General features: G+C 36.8%; 1 protein-coding gene across 2 annotated transcripts; it reads left to right on the forward strand.

Moving 5' to 3' along the window:
• The first annotated feature begins 9,127 nt into the window (after nucleotides 1–9,127).
• Nucleotides 9,128–16,915, forward strand: LOC136751353 (OX-2 membrane glycoprotein). 2 transcript variants are annotated; one of them, XM_066706905.1, is made up of 12 exons: nucleotides 9,128–9,308; nucleotides 10,714–11,052; nucleotides 11,339–11,644; nucleotides 11,922–11,963; nucleotides 12,335–12,437; nucleotides 12,895–12,945; nucleotides 13,659–13,724; nucleotides 14,024–14,062; nucleotides 14,717–14,779; nucleotides 15,071–15,157; nucleotides 15,630–15,662; nucleotides 16,175–16,915. In XM_066706905.1, the coding sequence occupies exons 1-12, from the start codon at nucleotides 9,257–9,259 to the stop codon at nucleotides 16,191–16,193; spliced, it is 1,200 nt and encodes a 399-aa protein (XP_066563002.1). In that variant the 5' UTR covers nucleotides 9,128–9,256; the 3' UTR covers nucleotides 16,194–16,915. The 2 variants fall into 2 exon arrangements, with proteins under 2 accessions (XP_066563002.1, XP_066563003.1); XM_066706906.1 differs by lacking the exon at nucleotides 14,024–14,062.
• Nucleotides 16,916–16,929: the final 14 nt, after the last annotated feature.

Genomic DNA, 16,929 nt, shown 5'->3' on the forward strand with positions numbered 1-16,929 from the left:
TACTGAAATATTTAAATGTATACTATAACTATAAATGTTTAGTATACTTACGAGCCATGTTTTTAAAGTTAACTGTTTACTTAAACAATACTTTAACACTCGGGGTCATGTGTCTGGTATGACTTCCACTTCAAACTTTACAAGAAACATACTACTGTATATTTAACATCTTTAAAATAAAGGAATCACTTATATACCCTTACTGGTAGAAACTCAAGACACAAGATGTGACTCAGACTCAGACTCAGGCACTCTTGCGGAGGGAATGTTCTCATTTGTTTACTGAAATCATAACACACCATCACTACTGATTGAACAGCAAAATAATTAACAAAACACTAACAAGAAATTCACAGTGCCTTTAACATAGTACATAGACTTTAAAATTTGTACTTAATGCATCCTACACACCGATTATGGCAGCAATCTTCTCAGGGTCCAAGGCTGGTTTGGATTCAAGGTCTTTGTGTGCTCCAGATTGCTGGCCAGTCAGACTGGATGTAGCCAAGGTTTCCCTTCCAAACACCAGGACAGCAAGATCTCCAATGTAGACGGAAGGGTTCGGGCTCTTTAGAGACTTCAATTGGCGACCAGATACACAAACTGCAGATCCTGGCATCAAAGGTATCTGAAAAATGTTAATTAAAAGGAAGTTCAGAATTGTGTCATTCTGAAGAACTCACCAGCACTAAATTCCTGCACAGCCGTTCCTAATGGTAGTGGAACAGTCTCCAAAGAGTAAGAAACACTCTTTAAAAAGAACTGCGAACCTTCAGTGCAGCGACAAGACTCAAACAGTTATGGGGTCAGATACACATACATTAAAAAAATTTGAAGGCATGTGTTGTAGCACTGGAGGTTTGCAATTGTTTTTAAAAACAGGTATTTTTTACACTTTGGAAGCTGTCTTACTCAGCACCAATTCAGTGCTGGTGAGTTCTTCAGAACGCCACAATTCTTCATTATTATACATCATTAAACAACACCTTAAATGACAGTAATAACAAACAAAAGATTGTGTTTATATACTGTAGCATCCTTCATACGGGTATGTTTATTTGCTATAGCAGCTTTTAGTTGATACCACAGCATCCTGTGTATTAGAAACATACCTCATCAATAACATTCCCTGGCACAACACTCAAACACGGAGATGGAGAAGGATTATCTGATGCACTGCACGATGGGGTGAACCATGACGATGGACGTCGCTCCAGTATGGCTTTCAAGGAACTCACAATTGATGGAAAGTCTTTATAAAGAAGTAAAGGTGAAGAAGAAGGATCATAATTATATTTATCATGCAATGACCATGAAAATCACATTTACAATTAGAAGCAGCCTTATGATATTTTAACATGGGCATGAAGGCACACAACTGTGATGTCTGTGCTCACTGCAGTTTTTCATCATGAAACGTTTTTTTCCTGGAGAAATTACCTTTGAGGGCACTGAGGATTTCATCCCTATTACTGACAAGTCGTTCCTTCAGCCTTTCATTTTCCTCTCTAAGCCTTTTTACCTCCTGACTTAACTTCCTTCTGGAGTCCTCTTCTTCCTCTGATTCAGACACAAATCAAGTGTACAGTACGGTAGTTTCAACTCACACACCAAGCAACTCCACTAAAATATTCATAATGTAGCCTGCATACAATCTATCCATATAACTCACTGAACAGAATACAATTGCATATTTGCTGCCTAATATTCTAATTATTCTTGCTGATCAGAAGTGCTTTTCATTTAAACCATCAACTCTTCTTTTAAACTTTCTATCATTTTGTTTGCAGCCTGCTTCTCGGGGCAGCGTTCCTTATTGCGCTTTAAAACAAAATAAAATAATTACATTATTGTAAATTAAAAAAATACTAATAAAACCACTGGATTGAATTGGTCAATGGCTAACAATTAGACTAGTACTGATTTATTTAAACGCATTCAAATATTATATTGCTGGTAGATTGATCCCTTTTGACATTCAGTTATTCTTTTACCAGAGATGCGTTGCTGATCTTCATCGTACATTCAATCCGTTCTTCCCACTTCCACAGATCTAACTTGAAAGAAATACAAAGCAAACGCCATGGTGCGTGTCACGGACTCCCCTGCTTCCACCTTAGTTCACCACCAGAGGTCTCCCTCTCCCAAATACTAGTCTAGTGCTGCTCCTTTCCTTTGTCCAGTCAAACCAGTCTTTCGATCGATCGACCTTGGGTTGTCTCTGTTTTCTCTCTCTCGTTTACCCTTATTGGATTATCTGCTTCAACTTCTAGCCTGCACTTGGATCCCTTCCTTTGGTCCTTGTGGACGTGACAGTGCGAACTGCGAACCATAGATTGAAACTCCCAGAAGACGATCATTGGAGGGAACATTTTTTTGAAACGGTTAGCAACGTCACTTCCGTCTTTCGATTTTTAATGGTAGTTCGCAAGCAACGTCACTTCCGTTACCCGCGCCCGGGAAAATACAACCAAAACATTCTCCAGAATTCTCCATTCTCCAGTCTTTTTTCCTGTATTATTCTGTATTCTAATGCTTCTTCAAAAACCGACAGCATTGTCAGTGTATTTGAAACCGGAGACATTTCAAGTGTTGCCAAAAACTTCGCTTTAAAATGACCCAAAGAAGAGGACCTTACAAACGGTACCTTGAGATGAAAGGATTGTACAGTATCTAGTTAAACATGACGGGTTTTTTTTTTTCTTCAAGCTGTGTGTTATAAATTGTAACAAGCTGTGTGTTATAAACTGTACTGAACTAACTTACTCTTTCTTATTGCTTCAGTCTGCAGATTGACTCCAGATCTGAGCCCAACAGCAAAGAGGTGCTCAAGTGCCGAGTGCGATCACGAAGAAATTACAAGTTTATTAGCAGCATGGAGTGAAATTCACGTGCAGAAACAAGTTAATATCCGAGTGCATTAAACACTGTGATTTCACAGGACTAGTGACTAATAAACTGAAGGATAATAATCGGATCGGTAGCAGCCGATATTATTAATATTGTATGAACAGCTGGACAATGTTTCAGGCTGTTGTGCTTGAATGGTGTGCAGTCTGTTGTATAACAGCAGGGTAGAAAGTTACAGAAATGTCAAAAAATCGGTATCGACATCGACTGATTATGTTATATGAACATCGGTCGATGTCGGTATCGGCCAATATCTTATCGGTACATCCCTAATATTTTTAATAACATTGGATTTATTTGTCTTACAATTGTATATTTTTTGTCAATTTTTGACTAAGTTACTTATTTTATAGAGGGCAATGTTAATAGCTGCACCCTGAAACCAAATTGCAAATGGAATGCCATCTCTTGTGCATTATTGCCACAGAGAGAAATCTATTATTTAAAATTTGTGATTGGTATATTTTAGTTTTTTCACCTTCCCTCTCTTCCTCTCTCTCCCTCCCTCCAGAACAATGAAGACCAGATTAAGGAAGACAGAGTGGAGGATGGTGACAAACCGTTGTATCCCAGGGCACCAATTTCAAAGGGACAGAGTTTATTGTTGCTCATGATATATGTGCTATGACACCATCTAACAGGCCAGGCACTGACCTATCTACTTCAAATGTTTAACATATTTTTTCCAGGCTTAGTACCAACTATGCAGTATTTATTTAAGAAGGCATTTGGAAGTACATCTAAATATGAGGTTCACTTCTATTGTAATTGTTGCACAAAACACTTGGGCATGACTGCGAGCTGTCCTTTGCAATGTGACATGTGTAACACAGTCTTTGATGCTGATACAAACCTAAAGAGTATTTATTTTTTATTTTTTTTCTTGTGCTCCCATTGTCTGGTCTGATTAAGCAGCTTCTTCAGGAACATGATGTTAGCCTGTATAGAAAACCTAATGGTGATGATTTGTCAGACATACAATGTGGAGAAGAATACAGGAAGCTGTATGATAATCAAATTCTGGGAAAAGATGACATGACTCTGTTATGGAATTGTGATGGAGTACCAGTTTTTAAGAGCTCCAAATGTCAAATTTGGCCTATACAGTGCCAGGTTATTGAGTTAAAACCAGAACAGCGAAAGCAATACATTTTGATGTCAGCCTTATGGTTTGGGCCAAATAAACCCAACATGATGACACTTCTAACACCATTCACAAATGAAGCCTTACACTTAGAAACAACCAGTATTGACTGGAAAGATAGACAAGGGAACACCCATCTCTCCAAAGTGTTTGTGCTTGTGTGTAGCTCAGACTCAGTTGCCCGTCCAATGCTGCGAAACACAAAGCAATTCAATGGTTTTTATGGGTGTGATTTTTGTTACCATGAAGGTGGTAAATTATATCCGTACAGAATACCAGAACCTGCCTTTCGAAATGAAAAAGACCATTATTGTCATGCAGTGTTAGCTTCACCTAAGCAGCCAGTATACAGTGTCAAAGGGCCATCTCTTTTAATGAAACTTGGCCACTTTCAGCTTTGTGGTTTGATTCAACTAATCATGAAGCTGAGTGGTACATTGGCAATCAGATGTCAGAGATTGATTCAAGACTAGTTAACATAAAACCACCTGTTGAAGTACCTAGAGTGACCAGGTCACTAGGTGAGCAAAAGTTCTGGAAGACTTCAGAATGGAGAACCTTTCTGCTGTTCTATGCGTTACCCGTGCTGAAAGGTGTTCTTCCTAACAAGTTTTGGAACCATCTTTTTCTTCTAGTGTTTGGAATATACACTTTAATGCAGGACACTGTCAAAATGTCCAAAATTAATGTGACCGAACTAGTGCTCAAAAAGTTTGTCATAGAATTTCAAAGACTGTATGGAAAGCAGCCTATGACTTTCAACATGCACCTGCTCACACACATTCCACATAGTGTAAAACATTGGGGGCCATTATGGGCAACTTCAACATTTGCATTTGAATCTAATAGTGGCCAGCTACTCAAGTACTTTCATGGAACTTAGTATGTCCCTAAACTAATTAAATGTTTCATCTGACTTTTCTCTGTGTTCCATACACACAATACATACAGTAAGTGCTGTAGCTGAATTGATTTATAGGCAATTCCGTTAATGCAATTGATAACTCTTTAATAGTAGTGTGGCACAATAATGTTTTGGCAGTAATAAAGGTTACAGCTTCAGTATGCAGTGCATAATAAAATTTCCTTGACATGAATACTTAGTATAGATGAATCTAAAAAAAGTAACTTCTACTGTACAAGAATTGTGACTATCAGTTTTCAGGGGAGCTGTTTAAAAAACTCCAAACTTGGGTAATTAGCTAATTTCACATTTGTACATGTGAGGAGTTGGACTGTTTTCCTTTACGTGTTTTACTTTTGAAGATTTATATGTTTTTTGGTGATTTGGGGACTAAAAGTGAACCTTATTTAAATTCAATTTATCTGCACTAGTAGATAACTGGTCCAGCCATATATGGAATCTCACACTAACAAATATAAAGTTTAATTAAAGCACAGTTTTAAACTTACCTCTATTTGTGGCTTGTGTGCTAAGAACTTGGAGATTCGAAAGAAAGGAAACTAACCAAATAGTGTAACCAAATCTGACTGGGGGCAACTGAGGTCCTAGTCCCTCAATACAAAACCACTAGGTGGCGTAGTCCTCAGTATTCTGACTGGCATCATCTTTCAATTAGTTCCCCAAAAGGCAGTATGGAATTCTACCTTTTAAACTAGGAAGCACTTGAATCCTTGTATCAAAGGTGTGTTCCTCCTGCCACAGCTCGAATAAGGCTGCAGGCTGACATCACTAAGTCCCACAAATATATATACTTTGAAACGAAACTCAACTTGAAAATTGTAAACAAATGTTTACACGTGACTAAATAAAATGGCACGACAGACATTATATAACAGTCATTTCTTAGTGATATATCCCCAAAAACAATCAAGAAACAGAATAGTAAGAAGTCTGCATTAAGTTTTCAAGTGAACATGGAACCTCCTTAGTTCATGTGAACAGAGCAGTGTGAAATGTGCAATTGCATTTGCAGCTGATTTAATAAATCTTGCATAGCTTGTCATTGTAGATTATATTAAGGCTCAGGATGCTGTTATATGTACTTTTTAATTCTGTAAATTAAGTTTTGATGTTTAATTCTGATGTACTTCTATTTATTTCTGTTCATCATTCATTCATGATCTTGTGAACTAAATCTTGTCTTTAGTCTGAGGTTTTCTTTTAACTTCATGTTGATGCTTGTTATGAAACAGTACAGTTTATAGTACAGTAGGCTATACCTGCAATTTGAGAAGTCTCATTTCAAATTCCTGTTTATTTTTAAATCCCGGTAGTTGAACCAACCTCTTGGATGCATTTTTAAAAAGTGAGATTTTTCTTAGATTTCACTTTCACTTTTAGTGTAACCATATATGTGTAATCGCAGCCTGTCAGCCCTCCTTCAGGAAGAACCACAGCAGTGATTGGTTGGTTGGTGTAGCTGTGCTGCAATAGTTCAATAGTATTTTAAAAACACACATGGAAACATATAAAAGCTGCATCTGATTAAAGAGAACATAGCCTTATCTAGATTTGTCAATGTTGTACCTATTTTTCAGTCGTGACTCCTATGGTAAAATATTTGTATTTAATATCAGTAATGACAGCTCATGGTAAGTTTCTTTTTTTTAACTGTTTTCAAAGTTTCATAAGAAAAACTATTTGCTATAAAAATATACTCTGAATGTATAAAGTAAATATGCACAAGTGCTTCACTGTGGATAGTTTAAGGGGTCATATTTGATTAAAGTTGTTATTTAAATACAGGGTTATTGCTTTCTCTCCTTAAAGATGATTCATTTATGAATTATGAATGAGTTGTAGTTAGAAAAATATGTCTCAATGTATTAACAAATTCTCGTTGTTAGTACAATACTATGCATGTGTAAAAGTTTAGTTTATCTCTGTTTTGTTATCTGATGTTTGTAAAAGACCATGTATTCATGCTTTAACCTTCATGCTTTAAATATGTGTGGATCTAATGTGTTGACCTCTGACTATGTGAACTCAGAATTGTTTTGTCAAGTGCCATGTTAGGAGTAAGTCAGATGTAGAAATGTTTCAGCTGCAAATCAGTTTTATGAAAGTTTGGTAGCCATTTCATAACTCGCTGAACACTGAGAAATAACAAATATATTTGTATGTCTGAGTCTTTATTCAAATGATTAAGATCAGCTATGAGAAAAGTCTGATAGTCTCCACACTATCATGGGATTTCATCTTACAAACTGTATTTCTCAGAGGATTGTATTTACTTTTTAAAGTGTGTGTATAAGAAAGTGACGTACTCTAGAAGAAAAAAGACATTTGGACCTTCTGCACAGGAACACTATTCAGAGAACTGGAGACCTGCCATTTCCCAGACCTTTCTGTGACCTTTCAGAGGAGGTGGAACACACCTCAGTATACCAGTCAGATAGACAGATCTTTCACTTGAGTTACCTAAAATGAACTGTACCTTGACACAACAGGACTTCAGGTACAATTACAATTAAATTACGGAACAATTAAATGAATGGAATAAGAGGATAAAGATGTGTGTGTATTTTCCTATTTTAACAAACTCTGAGAGTAAATTAATCAGAAAGATGATTTAAATCCATCCTTAATGGACTTGCAAAAAGCTAAATTACATGATCTGTCAACACAAAATCTGTTGAACTGTTGAATATGTTATTGAATTCTCAAATAATGAATTCACATTTATTCTCTGGCAGTGAACATGTGTTTATTGTGGAGAGACTATGGATATCTTCAACACTCTTCAACGCTAGAGGCTAGAGAAGATAATTGCAAAGGAACAGGAGTCTTACAGTCATTTTTTTATCTGGTGGTATCCTGACAGGACTGTCTCTGAAGTGAGCACTGTGCCCCACAATGGCAGTGAACACAGAGTCTATCTGCTGACCTGCTCCGTCACTGGCAGACCGGCTCCCACCGTGTCCTGGAGTACTGAGAGACACGATGTCATAGAGGATTCTCAGCAGTTCACTGTCACCAACCCCAATGGTTTTCAGAGTGGATACAAATGGTGAGAAATACAATTGAATGTTCTGTATTTCAGGTTTTGTCCCCTTTTTGAAACATGTCTACAATACTGAATGGTTTAATTTATTGTGGTCAGCACATATTTTTCATGGTTAGGATTTGCCCTCCCTCAAACATAGATGGGAGTCATTGTCATTAAAAAAATGAAAAATATTGTGATTCGAAATGCCACAATTGATGCATCCAAGCTGATTGATAAGAAACATTGATAATTTGCAGAGTAGATCAACCTGCTCTAGAAAGCAAAACGGGTTTTCTTAAATAGACGACTCACACTTGAACTCCTAAATGATCTGTCACTGGACATTTTGCTCAGGTATTATGATGAATCCTGCACCCCTAGATATCGTGCATCCCCTAGAAATCAGCTTGATTTCGCACTTGCGCAGACCGCTCTAGATTGGCGCGTGCGCTGCAGGGGCTGACAAATATTATTATTAATATAATGAAATATTTGACACATCACATGCACAACTTATAACCAAGTTCATATTAATCATAGCCAACTCCCAGTAGCGTTTAATGTCTGAGTAGCAAATAATAGAACGTGTGTTTTATTATTATTATTATTATTATTATTATTATTATTATTATTATTATTATTATTATTATTATTATTTCTTAGTAGAGTAGACGCCCTTATCCAGGGCGACTTGTTAATACGTTTAAAGCTACAGTTTGGCCATGATGAGTGTACGAAGTTTAAGTATAAAATCTAGATTCCGATGCAGTAGGCTACATTACAGTAACGTTTTGAGAACAATAATACAAATAAAAGTGTATAAAAAGAGGTTTAAATTGCTAGAAGACAGGGGATGCCAAATATGTCAGTATACATGTTGACATATTTCAGTATACCTGCTGTAATATTTGGCATCCCCACCCCAAGAGAAAACAAGGTGCCAAATGTTTTATACCGGCTCAATTTAGAGCGGTCTGCGCAAGTGCGAAATGAAGGCAATTGATAGGGATGCACGTTGTGCTGGCGCAATCTAGGTAAGGTACCTTGCAGGCATTTTTAAATTTCACTTCCACTTTCACTTCTCAGTCTGAGTTGGCCCTCCTTCTGGAACAAGTGATTGGTTGGTGTAGCTGTGCTGCAATAGTTACACTAATGAAGGCGGTAATTTTGAATTTGCACACACATGCCGTTGATTTACAAAGAACAGTGTAAGCTAGTTTTAGTTGTATGATATCTTCATTTTTCCGTCATGACTCCTGTGGTAAAATATGTGTTTTGGCTATCGGCAATTACAGCTCATGGTACGTTTTTGTATTTGTATTTTATTGTCTTCAATATTTCAAAAATATTTTGCTTGTATAATGATATATACTGTTAATGTGTGAAGTAAGTTTTAGGGTCATTGCTGATGAAAGGTGTCTTAATACTCTTAATTAAGGACAATTTACAAGTGAACTAGAACATGTGATGTAGGTATAGAAATGTTTCTGAAAGTATTAATGGATCCTAGAAACATATTATGCATGTATAAAGGTTTATTGTAACAGTGTTTTGCACAGTTATCTGAGAAACCTTGAATTCTAATCACATGCTCTTAATTTCTTCATGTATTTTTACCATGCTTTAACATGTAAACCTGTATTGAGCACAACATGTGGATCTATTGTGTTCACCTTTGCACATGCATTACCCCACAAACTTGAGCAATTGATTGAGGCATTGTGTTAAAACCCAAAACATTGCATTCAAAACCTTCCATTGTCATTTGGCATGTTAGGATTAGCTCAAATGCATAGGTCGTTTCATTATGGCACAGGGTTGAGGGCCACCTCCATGCTAATCAGTTTTATGTACGTTTGGTGACCATTTCATACATATATGAGCACCATTTATTAATGCTGTCTTCTAAAGAAAGCAGATAGAATTCTGTTCTGCACATGAATCTTTCTTCAGTAGAGTAAGGAGCAGCTATGAGTATTATAAGTGGCGATGTCTGCTGTTTGGTTAATAATTACATTAACATGATTTTTGGACCCAGTTTCCTGGTTGATTATCTGTAGGTGCAGCCATTTGAAAGAGAAACCTTGCAGACAGAAATACTATTCAACCCTGTCTGCAGAGACCTGGCTTTTTATAACCTTTCTGGGACCTTTCAGAGGTGGAACTCCCCAGTATAGCTGTCAGATAGAAAATAAATTTACTTTGACACAACATCACTGAAAGTACAATAGTAATACATTATTTACATTAAATAAAAGGCTACAGATATATCTGCATTTTTCTTTTTCAGCAATTTCAGTATTTTTTTCTACCAAAAAGTAAATAAATTAGACTGGCAATTTTAATCCATCTGTCAATTAATTTGGAGGAGAGAATGTTTATGCCCTCCATAATTAAATTCAATTAAATAAGAGAGTCCAGTCTGTATTTCCCACTTAAGGCAAAGTGCACATCCTACTATAAAGTATTTGAATTGGGCAATTTGAATCCATGCAGCAATAAGTGTTTTTTCTTTGCTGGAGAGAAGTGTTAGTGCAGTTAGTGTTAGTGTTAGTTAGAGATTGGGACAGAAGTTTGTACTGAAGTAGAAATAACAATCACTTTAATTTCGAAGCACAATATGGAGAGGATCTGTCTTCAACTCAAAAGTGTTGAATATATACATATGTTTATTGCATGTATGTATTATTTGTCATTTACTTGCAGCTTCCTCAGAGCTGGTGAGAACACAGCGGATTGTCAGAGCAGCACTGGGAGAAGCAGCCAATCTCACCTGCGAGCTGACGGAGCCCAAAGATGTCCTGCAGGTTACATGGCAGAGGCAGAACAGACAGTCTGCTATAAACATCGCCACTTATAATACTCGCTTTGGAGCTAAAATCTCTGACTCTTACAGGGAACATGTGAGTTTTTCCCAGGTGGGCCTGCAGAAATGCTCAATAGCCATCAGAGGAGTTACAAGAGAAGACGAGGTGTGCTACAACTGTTTATTTAACTCGTATCCTGATGGGGCCATCAGAGGAATTACTTGCCTTTCAGTCTATGGTAAAATATTAATTGTCTTCTTAAATGTGTAATGTACAGGTTACTAGCTTCCGCTTTAAAATGTTGTATTCAAGAAATATATATATATATATATATATATATAATATTAAATAGATATATTTACAATACATCTACTCCAGTGTTGTCAGTTCATATTACAGAATAGGCAGAATTGTAATTAAGACCAGAAGCAAAAAGTAGCAAACACTTTAGTAGTTTCCTTCTTTGTTGAATATGGAAACCATTTGTGCAGTGAATGTCCTCCACCCACTCTAACTCTTTTCAGAGCTATATGAGCCCATCTTTGAAGTGAGCACTGTGCCCCACCATGGCAGTGAACACAAAGTCTTTCTGCTGACCTGCTCTGTCACTGGCAGACCGACTCCCACCGTGTCCTGGAGTACTGAGAGACACGATGTCATAGAGGATTCTCAGCACTACACTGTCACCAACCCCAATGGCACCGTTACTGTGACTAGAAATGCCACGATTGATGTGTCCAGACTGACAGGCAAGGAAACACTGATAAAGTGCATAGTCGAGCAACCTGCTCTGGAAAGCAAGAAGGAGATTTTCAGAGTGATTGCAGAAGGTGAGCATTTTCTTTGTCTTGAATCAGTGGCCCATATTCATCAAGTGTTTTACACAATTTGCAATTTCCAGCACTATTGTCTAGAGTCTAGACAGTCATAGTAGTACCTAACAGTTAAAGAACAAAAAATGTTTCAGTAATCCAATAAGCTCTAGGTGTAACTACTCTTTCATGTAAAGGTCTGTGTTAGCCTGTCCTGTGTAATTTGCACTGTTTAGTATGATCTCCTTTATTGGTAATGAAATTGGGAACTTCATTGCTGAGCTTTGTTTTTCAGATGTCATCAAGAACCAGGATGAGGAAAACCGCCAGCTAAAAGGTAAACAGACAAACAGAAAATCTGTTGAAAATGTACAGCTAAAATAATATAAAGTTGACAGGGCTGTTCCAAAGGGTAAATTGTTGGGGGGGGTCATCTGGTTTTAGGCCCCTCCCTGTTTCCTGTTCATTCGATCAATTGCTCACCTGAGATTTTGTGAATAAGGTCTAAGGGTATCAAATTCCTAAACAGAAGATAAATGAGCTGAATAAAGATTCTCAAAGGGGCCCTCCAAATCTGACATTGGGCCCCTTTGTAATCAAGTCATTCTGAATAGCAGATTTATTTAGAATAAATTATATATGAATGTCCAAACTCTTGATTTTGGAACAATTATTAGGAAGGTGTGACACTTTTCTTTACATTTGCAGTTCTTATTGGCGTTTTTGTGTCTGTTGGGCTCATCAGTGTTTTTGTGATCATCGGTGCAATTTTCCTCTGGAAATGCAAGCAGACAAAATGTGAAGGAAAAAGGTAAAATTTACTGTTGCACAGCAAATTCTATTTCTCTTAAGGAATTGTGGACACTTCATTCATGTCCATTTCTTACAAGATAACTAATAACACCATATCTGGTCTGCTCTCAAACGTCCTGAGAAATGTATTGTTCTTAGCCTCCCTCCAGATAATTTCACATTCACATTTCAAAGTTCACATTGCTTTAATCTGTTGTCTTTATGCAGGAAGTAGCTGCTCCTCAGGAGCACTTATTAATTCAGTTATGAATGCATTAGTTTGTATTTGAAGCCTTGAACAGTAAACAAATACCAACAAATTACTGTTGCCAAACCCCTTTGGGTTTTGTCTCTCAACTAGGCCAATTCAACAGGTAAAGCTTAGGGACACTGAAAGGGCTGTGTCTGGACAAATGGGGAAAATAATTCTTCACTTTATTAAATCTGAATTTCTCTTGTATTTCCATTAATTTTAGAAATTGGTTGCCTGCAAGAAATGACTCGGAAGATAAGAATATAAATGTGGGGTATGTTCCCCATCTTCTACAGTATGTCCTGTACTCTTGTAATGCCTACATCCTAACCGCTAGATGTCACTCTTAATCCATCTTTTGCGGTAATGCTCCACTAACGCACCTAATAATTGAATTATCATACATACTTCCTTGCTCTTCTGCTTCTCTTTCTCCCTGCGTATTTATACCCCTTTGTTACAGTCAGTCCTCGCTAAGTCTTGTTAACTTTAGTTACATTTCTAAGCCTTCTATCCTTGTTTACTGATCCCTGGTATTTTGACCCGTGCTACACCCTTTGTTCTTTGACTTCTGGATTTCGCTTGATAGCCTGTTGGCCTGATCCCCTGACCTTCTGACTATGAGTTTCACCTTGCTCTGGTTACATCAGTTTGCTGGACCTCAACCTTTTGTGCTCTGCACCTGTATTCACCTTCTCTAAGGTGCCCTAGGCATTACAACTCTTCCTAAACTGACTTGTTTATCAAACACATGCCTACAAGCAGGGTGCAATTTGATAATATACCACATTCATCACTTCAAAAATAAGTTAGTCAAACTAACACTTGAACTTTTCCAAAGTTATGTCAAACAATTTATGGCCACATTCTATGAAAATTAATGACTGTATATTGACCTATATGTTCAAATTAACTCATGACAAAACAAGAAGTGAATGTCTGTTCTACCTCATTTATTTGTATATAACTATATATTTATATTGATAGAATTGAAGATTCGCCAAATGACATGTCTTCTCTCCTGATGAATGTGGAAATATCTAAAATAAATGTGTAAGTCTTTTTTTTATTCATAAGCATTAATATTTCTTTTTTTTACTTGAAATGCACATAATTGTTTTTGTTTCAGTCTGCACAATTTTAATCTTTATGCCCAAGTAGACCAAATGGATAGGTAATACTTCTCGTTGTTTCATAGTGGCGTATCTGATTTTAATAGATACTTTTAACTTGTTTATTTTTAAACATATTACCAGAAGGCTTAACACCTTCGTAACTGCAAATAAAAATCCAGTGTCTTAAAAGTTCTTCTGACTTCTCAACATCTGAAGCTTTTTTTTTTTTTTTTGTAGAGACCAGTCACCAGTCAAAGTGACTGATGAAAATAACAGGTAGGTTCTCGGTTCCAAAATTAAAGGTTGACCGAAGAGTGTTTCATGCAAAAAATATTTATCAACAAAATCAATTTACTAGTATCAGTATTAATATTGTGTTTTTTATGGGGTGGCACAGTGGTTAGCACTGTTGCCTCACAGCTCCTGGGATCCAGGTTCAATTGCAGCCCTGGTTGTCTGCTATGTGGAGTTTGCATGTTCTCCCCGTGGCCGTGTGTGTTTTCTCCCACATCTGAAGGACATGCTTATGTTAATTGCCTACTCTAAATTGTGATGTGGTTGCGTGAGCATGGTGTGGTGTGTGTAAGTGCTGTTCTGCGCTGGACTGGTGTCCTGTCCAGGGGAGTACCATACGTTGTGCCCCGTATCCTCTGGTTAGGCTCTGGTTCATGGTGACCCTATGCTGGATGAAGCAGTTATTGCAAATGGATGAATTTGTGCTTCATTATGTTCTGCAACTTTATTTCTAATTATCAATAAATAAGAAAATGCTTGCTTCTCATTCCATAAACTCTGCTCCAGTTTCATCACATACTGGGAGCAGAGCACCATATTTTAGCACACATGTACCTGCATTCTTGAGCATAGAGCTTGACTGACCTTTTGGGAAATGATGACTTACAGTTTATGGATAAATTCTTATCATTTCAGTTTTAATGATGATGGAAGTCTGTCAAAGGCATTTAAAACCTCTTCTCCTCTGACAACAAATAAGTGGGTATTATTTTCATTCCAAAAAGAAGTTACAGTACACCATCATATATTGTAATATATTGTAAAGTAACTTTCATATAATTGGACACATACACATGCCTTTTCTAGCATCATTGAAATATTTGATGTTTAAAATAACCATGTGTAGGACATCTAGAGATACACCCTGAGATTATTTGCAAATTACAAATACAGACAGAATAAAACCGAGTACAAAAACTTAAGGATTCAAATGGTAGACGTACACTAGCATTTATCTGCTTTGCTCTTGTATCTCTAATATCATTTCAGCTCTACTGATCAGACACATCTATCAAATGAGAAATTTAAATCAACCGGCTCTACTATGAGGAAGAGGAATAAGGATAAGGAAAACCGGTAAGTGTTATTGAGTTTTTATCAGTAGTGAGTAGCTGGGCAGGGATAGCCTCAATGACACTGTACAGTCTCTAATCCACCAAGTTCAACACCTTTCCCAGCAGTGGAGGGGAGTTTAATTCCAAATCATATCTAAAGGTAACTGTTATACCAACAGCAGTGCAGCTGAGCCAAGCACTCTGTCCATTACATATCCCTCACTGTAACTCATGTTTTAGAGTGCTGGTGTCATACATGTCTTGTGCTAAACATGGGTTATGTCAGTCATTTCAGCATTCAAAATGTCAAAGCTGTGGGCTTGTTATTAGAGACGAGCATATGGGCCAGATTAAAAACACATTTGTGGCCTACCCACCAAAAGATAATAGCTCATTATTTAGAGATTTTATGTAGTAATTGGAATGAAGAGAAAACATGCAATGATCAACTAACTTTAAAATGTATTGTCCTTCTTTATTTTACTACTGTTCAGAAAACCTAGATCTTCTCACCCTACCTGTAAACGGTAAGTTGATCATCTGAATACAACACAGGTTATCTTACTCAGTTTATCAGTCTTTACAGGTTTCTACAGTATACAGTCTACAGTGTTCATTTATTGACCATAGAATAGAGCATTGGTCTAGCTTAAAGGAGATGTTTTCGATGGAGCTATAGACAAATTACAAGAAACCTCGTATAAGAAAGTTCATATCATATGAAGAAATGTTGAGACTGAATTCTTGTGACTGCACTGCTCAGGATAAAGAACACATTCAAAAGTGATTTTCTACACAATTAAACACAAATAATGACATCTGTTCTGGTTTGAATCAACAGTCATGGGCTGCAACAGGGTAGATTGTGGATGGATACCATTTTTGTTTAAATTGATCACATTAAATGTATGACCTGGCCCTGTCAATTTCTATAATATATATATATATATATATATATATATATATATATATATATATATATATATATATATATATATATATACTATTTTATTTAGTTTAATTTTATTTACCTTTCCAGGGGCTTGGAATACCGATGACTGTCAAAAGCACTGAGGATCACACATTTGTAATGATGTCTGTGGAGCCTTTTACACAATTGGAGCACAATTGTCAGGAAATTTAGATTTTATGCTAGCAAGCAAAGGACAGACTGTGCAGGGTAGACAGGAACAAAAAAAAAATGGCAAAAGAAAACTGAACAAAAAAAAACAAAACTCAATACAATAGGAGAGGGGGAAATAACAATAACTTTTTTTTTATAATCATAATCAATCATGTTATATAACCTGACTATGAAATTCCTTAAATGTATCCAGAATTCTATAAACACCTGTCACTGGTAGCACATTATTTAATTCAGTTAATTCTGTATGTAGCTAAGCAATTGTTTAAAAATGTTAGTGTTTCTGAGGCATATGACTTTGAATAGGTTTTTCACACGTGACTTTCAACATAACACATGATGCTGCTGAGTAATTTTGCTCTGGTATGTTTAAAGTCGTAAAGGTATCATTTTAGTAGGACATTTCATTGGGATTCAGCGATGGACTGGCGTCCCGTCCTGGGTGTATTCCTGCCTTGCACCTTATGCCTGCCAGGATCGGCTCTGGCATCCCCCGCGACCCACATGGATAAGCGGTTTTGAAAATGGATGGATGGATGGATGGATTTCATTGGGATTATAGTAATAGTAATAAAGCTTGCTAGTAACGTTGATAATATGAGCTGGATTAAATAAAAACTGTTACCCACCCACTAATAGATGTACTACTT

Source organism: Amia ocellicauda, chromosome 6 (genome assembly GCF_036373705.1).
Source record: "Amia ocellicauda isolate fAmiCal2 chromosome 6, fAmiCal2.hap1, whole genome shotgun sequence".
NCBI lineage: Eukaryota > Metazoa > Chordata > Actinopteri > Amiiformes > Amiidae > Amia > Amia ocellicauda.

Coding starts and splice junctions, on each gene's coding strand:
- LOC136751353 (XM_066706905.1), top strand. CDS start 9,257: ATGACTCCTGTGGTAAAATATGTGTTTTGGCTATCGGCAATTACAGCT. Junction 11,964..12,334: donor GGAAAACCGCCAGCTAAAAG/GTAAACAGACAA, acceptor TTACATTTGCAG/TTCTTATTGGCGTTTTTGTG. Junction 15,158..15,629: donor AATAAGGATAAGGAAAACCG/GTAAGTGTTATT, acceptor ACTACTGTTCAG/AAAACCTAGATCTTCTCACC.